The following is a 16,630-nucleotide window of genomic DNA, read 5'->3' on the forward strand; positions in this document are numbered from 1 at the left end:
CATAAGTAATCGGAATGGGAAGGCAGGCTCGGATCTGTGGTCTGGTGTCTCTTGTCTAAATTCATTTGGACAGAACCAGCACTCCTTCACCCCAGCCATGGAAACACAGTCCCATTCCCCTGGCCTCACTAGCTCCTGCTTCGGTTTTCAACTGTAGTCCAAGACAACTTTTAGATGACAGTACCCTGTCCATAAATCTAGGATACGGTGTTTAATAAGTCACCTCTTTAGCCAACAAAAGTTTAAAATTAGGCTATAAATACAATTGGTATATTCCAAGAATAATAGCATCAATCTCATGGGCCTGGTATGTTAGAGAACTAGCTAATAATTCATTGAGTCAACACAGGAAGGGTTTTCATCTCTGCAGAATTTTAGCCCAAGTAATTTTTAAGACTCACAGGACATCAGATCTGGAAGAATCTTAGAGATTACTTAAGCCTGAGCTCATACAAAAACTAAGGGGACAGAGAGGTCAAGACCTGCTCAAGGTCACACAGTTATTTATGAATGCTGAGCAGGTGTGGATAAAGCCTGTTCACCATCCAGGGCTATGTGAGCTTCTATTTGTGACTTCTAAGTCCCAGGGCCTCTTGCACCCCATCAGCAGAACATGGTTGGAAGCATCACTCTCATCAGTTGGCCATGTCATTTTTCCCACACTCTGCTGACCCTGGGTTTGCATAATAGTTCAAGATTCTGAACAGTATGTAGTAATTATCATCCCGAGACACAGAAAGACAGCAAGACATTAACTGTCCCCCTAGCTGCTCAGAGCCATTTCTTATAGTCTTATACTTGTCATTTAAAGTTGATTTTCATTTGCATTGACAGCCAAAGAGACACACAGTTCCCTTATAAATATAGTTTCTACTCCCCATCTTCAAACTGGGACTTTTTATGACAGTTTTCAACTTTTAGAACTTAGTGAAAAGAAACTTCAGTTTCAGACAAATACTGGCTTTCTTATCCCTCTCTCCTCTCTTGGGCCTGGTTCTGTATTCAGAGGGCAGAAAAAAACATTGAAGGGGGCTCATGTCTCATTATTCACGACTGCTCTTGTAGATCACCTCTGTTTCTTCCTTGGCTGGAACTCCACTGGAGGAACCACTTCTGTGGCTGATTTAACCAGTGGCTAGCGTAAGTGATTGAGCAATAGATAGAACTTTACTTGGGAATTCGAGTTTCTCTTTAACTCTGTCCTGCTGCCTGATTTCTCTTCTAACTTTTCTGGCCTTCTCCTTGTAAGCTTTTATTTCTCTCTTGAGGCTCAGAGCTTTGGCTGCTGGGGTGAAAATGGAAACAGATTGACAAGGGGAAAGGTAGCTTTGGGGAATTTAAAATTCAAGCAAGTAAACCATTAATATCCTTGAAGTGTCAGTCATGCACAGAACACCATGCTGATTATTATGGAGGTCACAAGCTTTTGCCAGATACAGTCGTCCCTCCCCTCAAAGAGGAGTAAGTCTAGAGGGGGAGTTAGATGTGCACTTGCAGGAGGAGGTATCTAATACTCTGGGGCAATATATTATCATTCTGTGTTTCCCAAGTTAGGTACAAGTACCACTGGTGGACAAGGAGATGATATTAGTGTGTACACAGATAGAGCATTAAATAAATTTGATTCCAATTGTAAAGGTGGTATATTCCAATTTCAATTTCCTCTCAATTCTTCTGATAACCTAAAAAGAAAAAAGAGAGAGGAAAGAAAAGAAAGTCTCAGATCTGTGCTAAAATACCTTAAATACCTCTCTAACTCCTTTTAATCTTCTCAATAAAAACTGAAAAGATAGGACATTTGGACACCAATAATTTCCACCTACAGTTTAATACTATTCTTCATTTTAAATTTTATTTATTTTTTACAGTTTGCATTCTATTTTATTACAAGTGATAAAGTTTTTCTTTTTATGATGCTTGTAATGTTTCCTTACTGAATGTCTTAGTTAGGGTTGCTGTAACAAATTACTATAGAGTATGTGGTTTAAGCAACAAACACTTGCTTTTCATAGTTCTGGAGGTTAGGAAGTCCAAGATCAGGGTGTCAGCATGGTCAGGTTCTGCTGAGAGCCCTCTTCCTGTTTTACAGACAACCATATTTGGCTGTGTCCTTATATGGCAGAAGGAGAGTGAGTTAGCTCTCTGGCCTCTTCTTGTAAGGGCACTAATCCCATTCATGAGGGCTCCACTCTCATGACTTAATCAACTCTCAAAGACCTCATTTTCAAATACCATCACAATGGAGATTAATTTCAACACATGAAAATTTGGAGGGACACAAACATTCAGTTCATAACATTTAGGTTAAAAAACGCAAGCTAACTCCAAACGGTAAGCAAATAATGGTATAGGTGTTACAAAAATATGGCAAAAACCATTGGGGATGTGCAAATGTTTGGGAACAGTTTAGAATTGTTAAGTGAATGCCTTAGAAGTGAATTGCAAGATGAATTTCAAGGAATGATTGTATACCAGGGGCTGGGATCTCGGGGAAGAATTCCTAGAGGAGGTGAGCTTTAAGGGAACATTTGAAGGGACTGGCTAGAAGCCAAGTGAGCAAAGATATGGTGATCGGTGGGCTGGGAGCAGGAAGCCTGTTGAACTGGATGAACCATTCATGTCCAGGAGTCATGGTTGGAGGAGAGTCACAGCTGGAATCACAAGGTGGAAGGACCTTATATGAGGAGACTCTTTGCTTTTTTTTAAACTTTGTATTTTCAGATAATTATGGATTCACATGCTGTTATAAGAAACAATACAGAGAGATCCCATATCCCCTTTACCCAGTTTCCCCCAATGATGACATCTTACATAACTACAGTTCAAAATCTCAATTAGGAAATTGACAATGATACAAGCCACTGACATTATTCAGACTTCACTCATTTTACATGCACTCGTGTGTGTGTGTGTTTGTGTGTGTATTTAGTTCTATGCAATTTTAGCACGTGTGTAAATTGGTGTGTCCGCCACCATAGTCAAGACATAACAGTCTTCTACCCTTTTATAGCCAGAGGCACCGTCCCCCACTTTCTTCTTCCCTCTCACCTGGCAACCACTAACTGGTTCTCCATCTCTATAATTCTGTCAGTTCAAAAATGTGATATAATTGGAATCATACAGTATGTAACCTTTGGCATTGGCTTTTTGTCATTCAGCATAAGATTTACCCACAATGTTGTTTGTATCAGTAGTTCATTCCTTTTTATTGCTGAGTAGTATTCATAACACGGATATACCATGGTTTACCGTTCATCCTTTGTAGAAAATTTGGGTTGTTTCCAGTTTGGGGCTGTTATGAATAAACCTTCTATGAACATCTGTGTACAGGTTTTTGTGTGAACATAGATTTCATTTCTCAAGAGTAAATTTCTGTTTCATATGGTAAGTTTGGTGTGTTTAGCTTTATAAGAAACTGCCATACTCTTTATGGAAGTCGTGGTACAATTTTATATTCCTACCAGCAGTTTATGAGTGATCCAGGTTCTCTGAATCCTTGTCAGCATTTAGTGTTATCATTTTATTTTAGCTATTTTGATAGGTGTGTAGTGATATCTCATTGTGAATTTAGTTTGCATTTTCCCTAATGGTTAATAATTAAACATCTTTTCATGTGCTTATTTGCCATTCCTCCTCAGTGAAATGTCTGTTCATACCTTTTGTCCATTTGCTCATTGGATAGTTTATGCTTTTATTCTTGAGTTTGAGATTTTGTTTCTTTATATGTTCTAGATATAAGTTCTTTGTCAGATATGTGATTTGCAAATACTTTCTCTCAGTCTGTAATTTGCTTTTTTCATTCACTTTACAGGGTCATTCACAGATCAAAAGTTTTGAATGTTGATGTGATCCAATCTATAATTTTTTCCTTTTATGGATTGTGCTTTTGGCATCAAGTCTAAGATTCTTCTCTTAGCCCCGGTTCCTGGAGGTTTTCTCCTAAGTTTTTACCTAGAAGTTTTCTAGTTTTACATTTTACATTTATGTCTGTGATCCATTTTGAGTTAATTTTTGTAAAAGTGTGAGGTTTTAGTCAAGGGTTCGTTAATTTTGTTTGTTTGTTTTTGCTTATGAATGTCCAGTTGCTCCAGCACCGTTTGTCAAAATGCCTGTCCTTCTATTGAATTGCTCTTGCATCTTTGTCAAAAATCAATTGGGCATATTTGTGTGGGTCCTTTGCTTTTTAAAGTCACCTTATTAATATTTCCTATCATTTGACTGTAACATCTGAAAAAGAAAAATGGTGTGGGCCTTTCACCCAAATGAATCATGTCACTAGTATAATAAATTATTTGATTATGGAATATTTGATGATTTAGAGAGATCTCATTACACACTCATGAATCATCCCCAAGGCCTTATGAGAAGAGAATATTTGGCCTATCTCCCACCAAAATATTTCCTTTTACCTAAATAGAAAGACATGGGGAATGGTGCCCATACTTTTTTTTCCCCAGGGCCAATAAGGGGTTGCTTAAGTTCGACTTTTCAAACTTTACAGGGACGAGAAATGCGATTGGCCTTGGTCAGGCTTCGTTTTGCACAGGCTTTGGCAGGGACTTATAACCAGCAGTTCTGCCAGGAGCTCAGGAGCCTGCTCACATACAAAAACGATAAGGGACATCTAAGGAAAACAAGCTGCTCCCTTTTAGGGACACACCAAAGCTAGATAACCCAAGATAATCATAGCAAGATACAGCCAGTCTTAGAGCTAAGTACTGTGAAGTTAACTTTGCTTCCTTGAGTTTTTGAAGTATGCATCTGTATAAACCTGCTTGTGCAGACATCCCCAGCCCCAAGCTGGGTCTGCCCAAATCCAGCGAATCGGCTCTGAAATGTAGACGGCACCTAGCAGTAACAAAGCCGCCGCCTCAGGCAGCCTGTTGGCCTGTTAGGCCCAGTGGAGCAGCGGAACGGAAATATCTGGAGAAGTTTTTACGTGTCCATGGAATTTCGTTGCAGGAAACCACCAGGGCAGAGACGGGCATGGCTTACAGGTACTTGCTGGTTGCAATGTTATCCAACCAGGGCACTGCACTGAAGTCAAAGGTTGTTGTTATTAAAGAAAGAAGGATTGAAATAGCAAAAAAAATACTATATAGCAGAAGGAAAAGAAAAATGAACGCAGTGAGCCCTCTTCTTGGGCTGCCTTAGTTTTTCAAGCTTTAATTTGTCCACTTTCTCTTCGCTTCAAAGATTACATAAAGATAGTCCAATTCACCTGTAGAAGTTCCCAACCTTGTGCCATTAGAAATGTCTTTGGCTTGATACTTAAGCAAAAGTATGTGATTTAGCAGATCGTAATGAAGAATGGGTGCTCTGTTCTTCTTAAGGGAATATATAAATTAAGACTAGAATTTTTTTAATGCTGCCTGGCCTTCAAGGCTGTTATTTTCTTTTAAGCCTGAATCATGTGGTTGTGCTAATAGCTAATAAAGTAGTTCATGAGACTGAGCAGGTTCTTGAAATAACAGCACTTTTTATCAGTGTAGCCCAAGATAAATTACTGGTTGTTCTCTAACCTTCCAATACCATCATTTATTCTGTGAAAGATTAACAAAAAGGAGAAATTTTTTCCTAGTATGGGGTTGGATGTATAATCTTTTAAAATTGCTCTGGAATGGGAAGATCATTCTTTTTTCTGAGCAATTATTGTTCAAACCTCTATGAGATATGTCTGTGCTTAGCTAAATCACCCAGCTGTACCCGCACAAGTACTTCCTTGACAAATGCCTAGAGTTTTAAATATCCAGGAAGCTGAGCAAAAGCTGTTCAGAAGGACAAAGGTGCTGGAAACTAAAAACAAAAACAAAAAACAAAACCCGGAGCCCTTAGCGTTTATAAAGAACAGTTGTTTTAGCTCAAGTCAAAACTTCCAGTTCACAGAATGAGATTGTTTTTGCATAGACAAGATGTCCCTAAATGATTTTATTTTTCTATAATCAAAAAGTTTATTTTAATGCAGTACCTACTGCTCTAGTTATCAGCTAATTTGATTAATAAAGCAATTTGCAATGAGATGGCTCATCTCTGGAGAGCAAAGTATTTCACACAGACTCTTTTTGCAGAAAAGGGCTCCTGCAGAAGACGAATGAAGTCTTCTAGGTTTATAGGGCATATAAACATAAGACAGCTCACCCCATCATGCTTTAGAAGTGGAGCCTAAGAAGAATCTAACAACCTTTCCAAGAGAACCTATGGCTCTACACCCTAGGATGGAGGAGATGATGTCATTCCTCACCCACCTTTCCTGAATCTGTCTTTACTAGAAGGAGCTACCTTCTCTCTGACTCTCCGTATTCTCTCACTCTATTCTCCATGCTTTCCTTGACCCTCAGTGGTAATAATGGTGGAATATAGATCTGGTGAAGATGGACTGTTTCGCTGTTTCAAAAACAATGTGTCTTTGCATCTTTGTCCCAGGATGGGTGGTATCACCATGAACACTTTTATAAATCTTCAGAGGGCAGGCCTCTTTCTCTCAAAGTCCTGGTTTGAATATCTACTACATATTTTGTGATGTGTGCCAGTGTTAGACAAAGATATGTTCTAGGACAGTGTTTTCTAAGCACTTATGGAGCACAGGAACGCTCCCTTCAAATAGGTAAGAACAAAGGTCTCCTAGTTGAGGGTGGGGGCTTGGAGCCCACCTGCTTGAGGGGAGCAGTCATCCCAGCTTGGTTTCCCAGGCACGCCTGCAGATCCCATCCTCTGCACGGCTTGAGAGTACAGTTCTGAGGTGACTCTTCAAGATGCCTTGGAGAGCAAGGCTGGCAGGTCCATCTCACAGAGGCAGGCTTTTAGGCAAGCGTATGTGCCACTAGACCACATTCTTGTAGGAAATGGGACTTAGAAGATCATTGTTCCTAGATCAGAATATGAGGAGAGAAAGTACAGTTAAATAGATACTTGGCCCCAGAAAATAGCCAAGGCTTTGAATTATGATGAACTTGCTATTCTCTGCCACCTCTTCCTGACACATGTCACCTTTACCCCTCCCCACTCCTTTCTCCAAATGTCCATAGTACTTTGTCTATTCTTTTTTCAAGGCACTTATTAAGTATCCTTATTTAAAACATTCTCCTTTAAGCATTAGGGATGGATTTTTAAGGAAGAGTATCCAGGTTCTCTTGGTTCCTGCCCAACCTGGCTTTTGACCTTGACTTCTTATAGCTGTAATTGGGGTTAGGTGAGGAGACTTTTTTATTCTTCTTTACCTTGATTTCCACCTCCCCCCAAGACCATGGCTATGTTAAAAGACCTCATTCAACCTGCCTTTTCTGTTTTCTTCTTTCTGAAGGGTATTATTTCATGTGTAGTGGAAAGAGAATGGGCTTTGGAGTTAATCAGGCTAGAGTTCAAATCCCAGCTCTTCTGCTTTACAAACTGTGTGACACTGGGAGTCATATAAGTTGGTGTGACATATAAGTTCCTAACACACAGTAGATGTTCACTAAATGTAGGTTCCGTTCCTGCTTATTCTGTGTTTCCTGTCAATCATTCTGGGGGCAGGGGATGAAAGCCCCCTATAGCTGAAACATACGAATGGAGAAGATAGAGTATTCTCAGAAAGAAAAGAAAGAATTAAAAACTTTGCAATAATAACCCTGTGTATATGCTAAAAATCATCATGTTGTACTTTAAACGGGTGAATTGTATGTATGTAAATTATATCTCAATAAAGTGGTTAAAAATAATAAGAGAAGTTTTTAAAAAATCTGCAGTAATTCACAATCTGTGTAGGTTTCCATGCTGAGCTTAGAATTCTGAGAGGTCTGGAAGAGCTGGGTAAGCTGTTTTCTCTTCCTAATTTGGTCAGATGCCATTGCAGCCTTCAGCCCAATACCAGCTGCTCGGGTCCCTCGATCATCTGTGAGAGAGCATTATGTTGTGTTTCCATGGAGATTTGGTTATATTTCTAACTAAGGGTGACCAGGGGAGGGAAAAAAATCAGTAAATATGCAAACACATGTATCAACTGAAAAGAAATGGGAGGAAATTGTTTGAATGTGGTGTAAAAAGTGCCAAGTTGCTGTGTCGATCCTTCTGTTGGCTTAGAATTTTCAGCAAAAATAGAAGTTTTTTGTGAATTCATTTTTAAAATATCTATGAAATAGTCACCCAAGAGGGTCCTTCAGTTATTTCTAGGAGGCTATCTCTATTACAAAGCATTGGACTCTGAGCCAGACAGTGAACCTGAGCTTGTGTCAAAGTAGAAGTACACTGAGAATTAGTTTTATGGACAAAGCACAAAAACAATCTAGATGGAGTAAGGATGCAGTAGACACCCAGCTTTGAAGCAATTTTATAATACTCACATAAGCCGGGAGGAACTCAAATGGATGTAAAATGAAGGTCTAATCCAAGGGACCCCAAACTTTTTCTGTAAAAGGCCACATAGTAGATATTTTAAGATCATGGGCTACATCTGCCTTTGTCCTACCTACTGAACTCTGCCCTTGTAGGTGGAAGCAGCCATTGACAATAAGCAAAGGAGTGGGCGTGGCTATGTTCCAATTACACTTTACTTATGGATGCTGAAATTTGAGTTTCATATAATTTTCTCATACCACAAATCTTCTTCCTTTTTTTCCTCCCAAACCATTAAAAAAAAAAAAGCCAATCTTATCTTACAGACCATATGAAAACAAGTGGCAGGCCAGATTTGGCCAGTAGGCCATAATTTGCTGACCCCTGGTCTAGAAAACAAAGCTTTCAGTTGTACAGACTATTTATTTGTTGTGTTTATTTATTTATTTTTAAACCTCCTTGTTTCCAGAGGTATTTAAGGTGCCCAACTGCATATAATTCAGAAAGATAAAAATAAATTAAAAAAGAGGTAATTCACTGGTGGTCCAGTGGTTAGGACTCTGTGCTTTCACTGGCGAGTTCAATCCCCTGGTTAGGGAACTAAGATCTCACAAGCCGCGTGGTGTGGCCAAAAAAAAAAAAAAAAAAAAGTATGAGACCTAGAAAGATTAAGAACAGGAAAGGAAGGCAGCCTGGGGTGAGTGAGGGTGACATGGGCAAGCCATGCCCTTGCACCTGGATTTGGCCCTGCGCTTTCCAGTAGCACCAAGCTGGGAAGAGGGCCATGGAGCTCTTTACAGCAGTCTCAGGGTCCTTTAGGTGAACACGAGCCAGCTGCTCAGGGATGGAACACTTCTCTCTGATGTGGAGATCAGAGAGAAAGTTCTCTCGTGGTTCTTCGTTGTGTAAATTAATATCTTCAAAACATGTCCTTGTAGTAAACACAGCAGTGTCCTCGGGCTCTTTCTCGTGGGGCCCCTAATATTAAAAAGGGGCATTATATAAAATAACAATTCAGTAAAAGCAAGTGGGTGTGGTAGAAGAAATGACATTGGTTTAATAGAAACTGCATCAATTAGTTTGAAATTATTTATACTTAAAAAATTCCCCAATAATAATGACACAGATTTTGCTATTTTATAATGACAGGGCTTGTCCAGGTTCATGGAATGAAACAATTGTTTCTCACATTTAAAACAAATGCTATTTGCCAACCAAAGACAAAATTTTCTATAGCCTTGAGCAGAAGGTGGGAGGGGACAAAAGAAGAAAAGGAGAGGTGGGGTGCGAAGTTTTGGAATTATTGATGTGGGACAGACCTCGGAGATAATCTGCTCCAATTTCTGGTCTTACAGCTGGAGAAAACTGAAGCTCAGAGATGTGTTTCCAGCCAACAACAAAGCCCTTGTCCTTTGGGTCCCAGTCCAGTGCTCGCTCCATAATCCATATTTATTCCCAGCCCTCCAACCCCCATCCCGCCCTATGCCAACACACACCCTCACACACACACCCCACACCATACACATGCCATACACACACACCACACACACAGACACACCCCTACCACACATAACCTCACACACATCACACACACACCCACATACCCCCTTAGTCCACACACCACACACACCCCCCATACCCACATACCACATATACACACCCCACACACACTCCATATCGCCACACACCACACACATCACATATACAAACATACACACCCACACACCACACCCACACACACACCCATACACACACCACACACATGTACACCCCCCCCCACATACCACACCTACACACCCACACCCACATACCACATATACACACCCCACCCACACTCCATATCCCCCACACCCCCCACACCCCCCCACACATCACATACACAAACATACACACCAACATACCACACACACACTCCATATTCCACACACACCACACTCACATCCCACACAGCCCCCACGCACCTCCTCCCCTCCCCACACCCCCCTACACATTCCATATCCCCCCCCACACCACACACCCTATGCCCTGCCTCCCGGGGATGCTGCAGTCCCCCTCTAGTCCAGTCTTCCAGGCACTGCTCTCATTGCTCTGCTCTGCAATCTGCGTCAGTCCTACTTCTTGGCACACTGGCCCTCCATCCCTGTCCTGAAACATCGAGTCTCACTCATCATTGCTTTCCCCATCTAGAATATTCGCACACGTCCCCCTTGCTGAGACAAATCCAAACTACAGGCTCTCCCTTCTCTCTCACAGAATGACTTGTCTTTGTTCCATGTAGTTTGGATTGTGTGTGTGTGTGTGTGTGTGTCTCAAAAGTATGCTGTTGTCATCTTGAGGAGAACAACTAGAGCTTATACTATTTTGCAATCCTCCTGTGCTTTGCACTTAGATAGCATGTATTGCTTCTTTGAGGTATATGCATTCAGAAGTTGGGGAACAGAAAGAAAGACTCGAAAGACAAGTAGGAATGTCCCTTTCCCCCATTTATAGTGCTCTAGCCCCATATTTCCTCCTGTATCTTAGATATAATATGTTACTTAGCCTTGCTGAGTCTCAGTTTCCTCTTCTGTAAAGTGGGCCTAATTCAACTTACCTCATGACAATGTTGTAAGAATTAAATGAAGTCACATTTATGAAAGTGCTTAGCTCACTGCCTGCCGTGGTGGGAGCCTAACAAACAGGGTTTCCTCGCTTCACCTCCTTCTTAACCAATCCTAGGAATCCATCGTTTAGTCATCTTCCAGAGATTGAAAGAAAAAGGGTGTGGTGTTTTATCTAAAAAAGAGAGAGGGGCAGAAAATAAACACGTGTAATTAAATCTTGCACAGTTCTGAGCATATCACTCTCCTTTCCTCACTTGCTTACATACATTCTTTTTTTGCTTCTACTATTGGAATATATCCTCAGGATCTATTGAGAAGGTGTTTTTTTTCTTTTTACTTCACACATGGCCTCCTATTTAATGAAAACAGCCTCAGGAAACATTGGAATAAATTACTCCCCAAATGGTGTAATAGAATGATAAAAATCATCTTTTATCAGTCTGTGTATTTCCAGTGCCTAGCATTGTGTCTAGAACAGAAATATTTGAGACAGAATGAAATTAAAAGGGCTAAAATGCCCACTGGTACCTTCTGGTACCTCTCCCATTCACTTGCCACACTGCCTGAGAATTTCTTCAACTAGAAGCTCCAGTTCTGTTAAAATGGAGGTGTGTAATCTAAGCTAATAGACAGTAGAGCAAGAAGGAAACAGGACAACGGCCAGGCCGACCTGAAAACAGAGAAGATAGGAAAGAAGGCTCTAGACTGGATCAAGGGGCAAGCTTGGGTGTCGGGGCGTGGCACAGTGGTACAGGGGCTGTGTGGGGACACCGGCGGGCAGGCCTGAAGAAGAGGGCGGGAAAGCTAGAGAGAAACCTCACTCACCTACCAGCTTGTAACAAAGGTGTCCTGGCAAAGCGTTTGAAAACATTCATTAACTGATAGAATTTTCATTGATCTCTAAATGAAGATTCTAATGATAAGTAAGAACTAGTTTTAGCTCTGAACACTCTTCCCCTGGGTTCCGTCAAGGTGAGACTGTGGTGTCCTGGCTGGAGGATTTGCAGACCACCTTGCCCCCAACCCCTTTCTCTGATCCTCTGATTCCTTATCTATGAAATGAAAATGGACAGAAAGCCCTCCTCCCAGGATAGAGGTATTCACGCAGAGTCACGTAGCGGAAGCTTAGGAAAGACTATCCCTCTTGACTTCTCCGCTTTTCATGATTTCCATGACAGTGTGGAAGTTGAAAATTATTTTTGTTCCTAAATTGAGCTCACTGTCTTCCTCCCAGCCCCCCACCCCCAACCCTCCAAACCCTCCTTCACTGCATACTCCGCTGACCTACTTTTTTCATGGAATGCTTGGCACACTCAGACATGCTTGAAAAGTAGCTATGGCCATGGCCATGAAAATCAAAAGCCTAGAAAAAATGCTAGCTGAGCAGGGGGTTGTATTTTCCACATTAAAAAAAAAAGCCTACATGAGTTATTTTAGACTGGCCTCATTTTGGTCAGTCTCGGGGCCTGTGCTAATTTTCTCTGAGTCCTCTGGCTGTGGCTCTCCTGGCATCAGCTGGGCTGGAGGAACGTTGCAGACACTGAGATGGTCCAGTCTCAGAGCCTATGTGACTACTTGAAACCCTAAGAGCCTGCTGGTAAAGGACCTAGAAGGCTTAGTGAAAGGGGCCTGTTCAGAATGGGGCCGAATATTTATTTACTATTGAATGGAACAGCAGTTCTGAAATGAGTATGTTTTAGAAGTGTCAGTTTAGATAGAAAATGCTTTAAAATTTAAGCAAAAGTGAGAGATGAGTGCCCCTTGGATTTGAAATATTAATTTCATTCTGTTTTGAAATTTCCACATGTGGTTTTCCAGAGGGAAAGTTGTTTTATGCATAATGAAAACACTGGAAATTCAGGGCTCAAGAACAACACTGTGTTATATGAACACTCCCTTTCTCATATAGGAAAAAGTTGCAGCAGTTTCATATTAAAAACAAAGCATTTTGAGACCTGGTTTCCCTGCACAAGGAGCAACTGTGAGTCAAATATATTTTTACCCAAGGGAAAAAATACAAAACCTCTTCCTAAATTTCTCTGCAGTGCCCGTAACTGCCACTAGGATGCACTATTTCATTAAAAAAAATGAAGCGCTTCGTTCAGTTCCCTGAACCACAGAAAGCAGAAATCTTTAAACTTTTTCCAGGCAATCCTAGACCAGAACTTAAATTTGAATCTGTATATTTCCCTTGATTGTGAAAATTAAGAAGCATCTCTTTTTATACCACAATGGGAAATCTTCTATAGTGAGAAAAAGTAAGAAGTTATGACCAGTAACACTTAGGATTCTGAGAATCTTGTAGCAGGGATATGTTATCATAACCTAACCCAGTTAGATATTTGATAGAGCAAATTTTCTACATCTGGGAGTTTCCAAGAATGGGATTCTGAACTACACTACAGACCTCTGTGGGTGACTGGTGGAGAAAAGAAAGGCAGACATGTCATCCCCTTGGCCTTCCTTCAGAGAATGTTCTGTTAATGTTTTCTGCCCCATCTCAGGTGAAGGCATCTTGTCGCACAGTTAAGATGGAGCAGATGTAGTGAATCTGGAAGGATTGTGTTGTCAGGATTGCCTGGGAGAAGTCTGGCTCAGAACCCACGAATGTTCTTAGAACCATGACCCTGCAGGTCTGGCTCAGCACCAAATTAGAAGGTAGTCAAATGATGGTGCCCTTCCTCCTCTGTAACCAGGTTTTTGCTTATCATGGGACACCTCTCCACGCCTAACACTTTAGCCTCTCATCAGTGATTCCTCTGCCTTGCCCTTAGCTAGTTATCAACTGATGCTCCCTAAGATTTCAATTATACATTTTGTGATGTGCGCCAATGTTCAGATGAAGATACATTCCAGGACAGTGTGTTTCAAACAATCATGATGCAGAAAAACACATGAAGGCAAAGCGGTCCCAGTTGAAGGTGGGGTCCTGGGGTATCTGTAAAATATGTCATATCCAAAGAAACCTCTAATGGTGGAAGTTCAGGTAGTAGAGCAGCTATTTTTAGACAACCTATCTAGTCTTAAAATCAGATTATAAAAAAAAACTTTTTTTATTGGAAAATAATTTCAAATATACAGAAAAATTGCAAGAATAATATGTAGAATATCTGTAGCACTTTAATCTTTAATATATTGTTAACATTTTGCTCCATTTGATCGTGTTCTTACCTGCTTGTTTTCTGCATCCTCCCCCCACCTCCAATGTATTTTTCCAAGCCTTTTGAGAGTAAGTTACATCCATAATAGCCCTTTACCCCTCAGTACCTCCTAAGAGTAAGGATATTCTTTCATACACCCCCAAGTACAATTACCAACTTCAGTCAGATTTACCTAGTTTTTATCTGATCTACTGTCTGTATTCTCATTTTGCCAGCAGACACAATAGTGCCCTTTATAGCAATTTTTTTACTCCACCAGTACTGCATCTAGTTCAGGATCAAATATTGTATTTTGTTGTCATGGCTTTTTCATTTCCTTCAATCTGGCATAGTTCGGACTGGAATTAGTTTTAGCACAGGGAGGAGGTCAGTGGGAAAGAGGGTGGTGACTAATTGCAGTGTCTGCTTTGGGTTGGGAGGTGGTGCTATGGCGCCAACACAGTCTCTAAGCTCGGCCCGAAGGCCTCCTGGCTACAGCTACCAATTCCGCATGGAGGACTGTGTCTTCCACAGCTCCCCAACAAGGCTACCACATCGTCATCTTGACCTTTAGGTTCAAAGCTGAGGTGGATCTCAAAGACATACTGACCTAACTGACCTACATAAATTCAGTCCCCTATGTTTATCTGCTTAGCACTTCTGCTGAGGGGCGTGCACTGTGGGGGGCTGTTGAGAATTACCAGGACCTGAGTGAGGTCCTCTGAGCACTGACAGGCAGGGAGGGCAGGCAGGGCCAAGTATGTGATTACCTGGGACCCTCTAGCCTCCAAATCAGGCACCCATAAAGCTTGGCCAGGGAACCACCCCAAGAAACTAAAGCAGCAGCCAAAGGGAGAGGCTTCTTCCAAACTGGCTGCAGAGCAGAAGAGTGTGGCTTCTGGCCACACATCCTGGTGAGCCCACTGGGAGAGGTGGGAGTAGCTGAGAGGCCACAGCAGCCAGGGAGACACAGGCTCTCAGTGGGTCACGTGGAATATTTTTAGATAAGGGAGTTTTGACCCAATTGTCTCTTTTTCCCTCCATGATATTCCTTTTAATTTGTTAAGGCAGAATGAGATAGAAGCTCTGAAAATTGTAGAGTGTGGGTGCAGAATGTGCAGCTCATTAAGTATCTAAGCTCTTGCTTTAGCATTTGGAGGGTCTGTAACAGATCACTGATTCACCCTGCTTTTGAAATTTTGCAGCATTAGATAACTCAACACACAGTGACAACATGTGCATTTAGAAACTGGTTATGGGTTTTAAAAGGAGCCGTGATTGCTTCTTGACATGACCATTGTGTAAGACCAGAATCTCTATGCATAATTTCCCAAAAGGTTAATCCTTGCTGTAACATCTTTGTAAAATTCATCAAATTAGCACCTCCTTCCTTTACCCCTATTTTTCCTCTTACTACTCTTTTTTCCCCCCTTATGTTTTATGGCTCTAATGTCTTACTTCAAAAGGTCTTCCCCATAAAGGATAATATGTCTTTCTGCAATGTATTCTAGCACATTTATGGTTTCATCCTTCATATGTAAGTCTCTATCCCAGCTCAAAGTTCTTATATGAGATAGCAACTTAAATTTATACTTTTAAAATTCCCAAAGTCAGTTTTGATAGCCTAAATTTTCCCCACTGATTTGAAATTACAACATATATAGCCCAAATATCAGAAAAACTTACCTTGTCTTTTGCACATCAGATGAAATGGTCTTGAACTGGAAACAAAGAATTCCTTCTACACTCCAGATATTCTTGTGGAAGTTTCTGTTCTTCTAGTCGTTTTGGGCTTAAATTGAATGACCTCAGTTTGTGTTTGTCTGAAAGAAAATTGTATTTAGTTTTCTTTTTCTTCTGTTTTTTTTCCTCTTACCACTTGTATTTGTTTGTTTCCATATTGTTTGTCTTGTTCACTGGAGTGTGAACTCCAGGAGGACAGGGATGTTATCTGTATGGTTAATTGCAGAATTCCCAGAATCTGGTATCTAGTGTAAAACTCAATAAATGTTTGCTGAATAAATGAATGATTAAGCAAGTGTATGAGGAATAAGCCCTCATTTTTCACTGGCAGACAATCTGCTGGATTATCAGACACAGGGGGCTGCTCCACCAGACTCTCCATCCACAGCCTCCTTCCCACTTACTTCCCAACCATCTCTCTTTACTGAAAAGATCCAAAGTGCCCTCATTTGTTTTAGTGGTACTTGGGGGACAGCATTGTTCTCGTAGGAAATAGGTCCTTAAATCTTGGATGTTAGAATCCTTTGAAGCTGCCCATTATAATGTCATAAGTCCACTTTATTGTTTCTTCTCCTCAGACATCCATCTCGTTTCACTTTCCATTCACTCAGTTATTTCACTCTATTCACAGAGTCTTCACTGTACTTTCCTCCAGAAAGTTCTCTGTGATGTCACTGTCCAGTCCTAGTGGAGTCCTGGGTTGTGACCAGATGAGATACTCACAGCCTTCACTCTGCGTATTCCTTGCTTCTCCTCAGATGTGTTGCTAACATGCCCACATTACGGAGTCATGGGTCTCTCCTCCACTCCTTCCCACCACAAGCTCTCCCCTTC

The 16,630-nt window shown here is 41.1% G+C and overlaps 1 protein-coding gene across 3 annotated transcripts in view; it reads left to right on the forward strand.

Moving 5' to 3' along the window:
* The window catches only part of KCNAB1 (potassium voltage-gated channel subfamily A member regulatory beta subunit 1), a 434,576-nt gene that overhangs the window by 23,456 nt on the left and 394,490 nt on the right, over window positions 1–16,630 (forward strand). Inside the window, exon 1 of one of the 3 annotated variants that reach the window (XM_032630070.1) lies at window positions 4,698–4,997. The exons of the other annotated variants lie outside the window; for them this stretch is intronic. Coding sequence (XP_032485961.1) covers window positions 4,756–4,997 — 242 coding nt within the window. The 5' untranslated portion in view covers window positions 4,698–4,755. Of the gene's footprint in view, window positions 1–4,697; window positions 4,998–16,630 lie in introns of those variants that run through there. 3 annotated transcript variants of the gene reach the window in all.

The sequence above is a fragment of the Phocoena sinus genome, chromosome 4 (genome assembly GCF_008692025.1).
Source record: "Phocoena sinus isolate mPhoSin1 chromosome 4, mPhoSin1.pri, whole genome shotgun sequence".
Lineage (NCBI taxonomy): Eukaryota > Metazoa > Chordata > Mammalia > Artiodactyla > Phocoenidae > Phocoena > Phocoena sinus.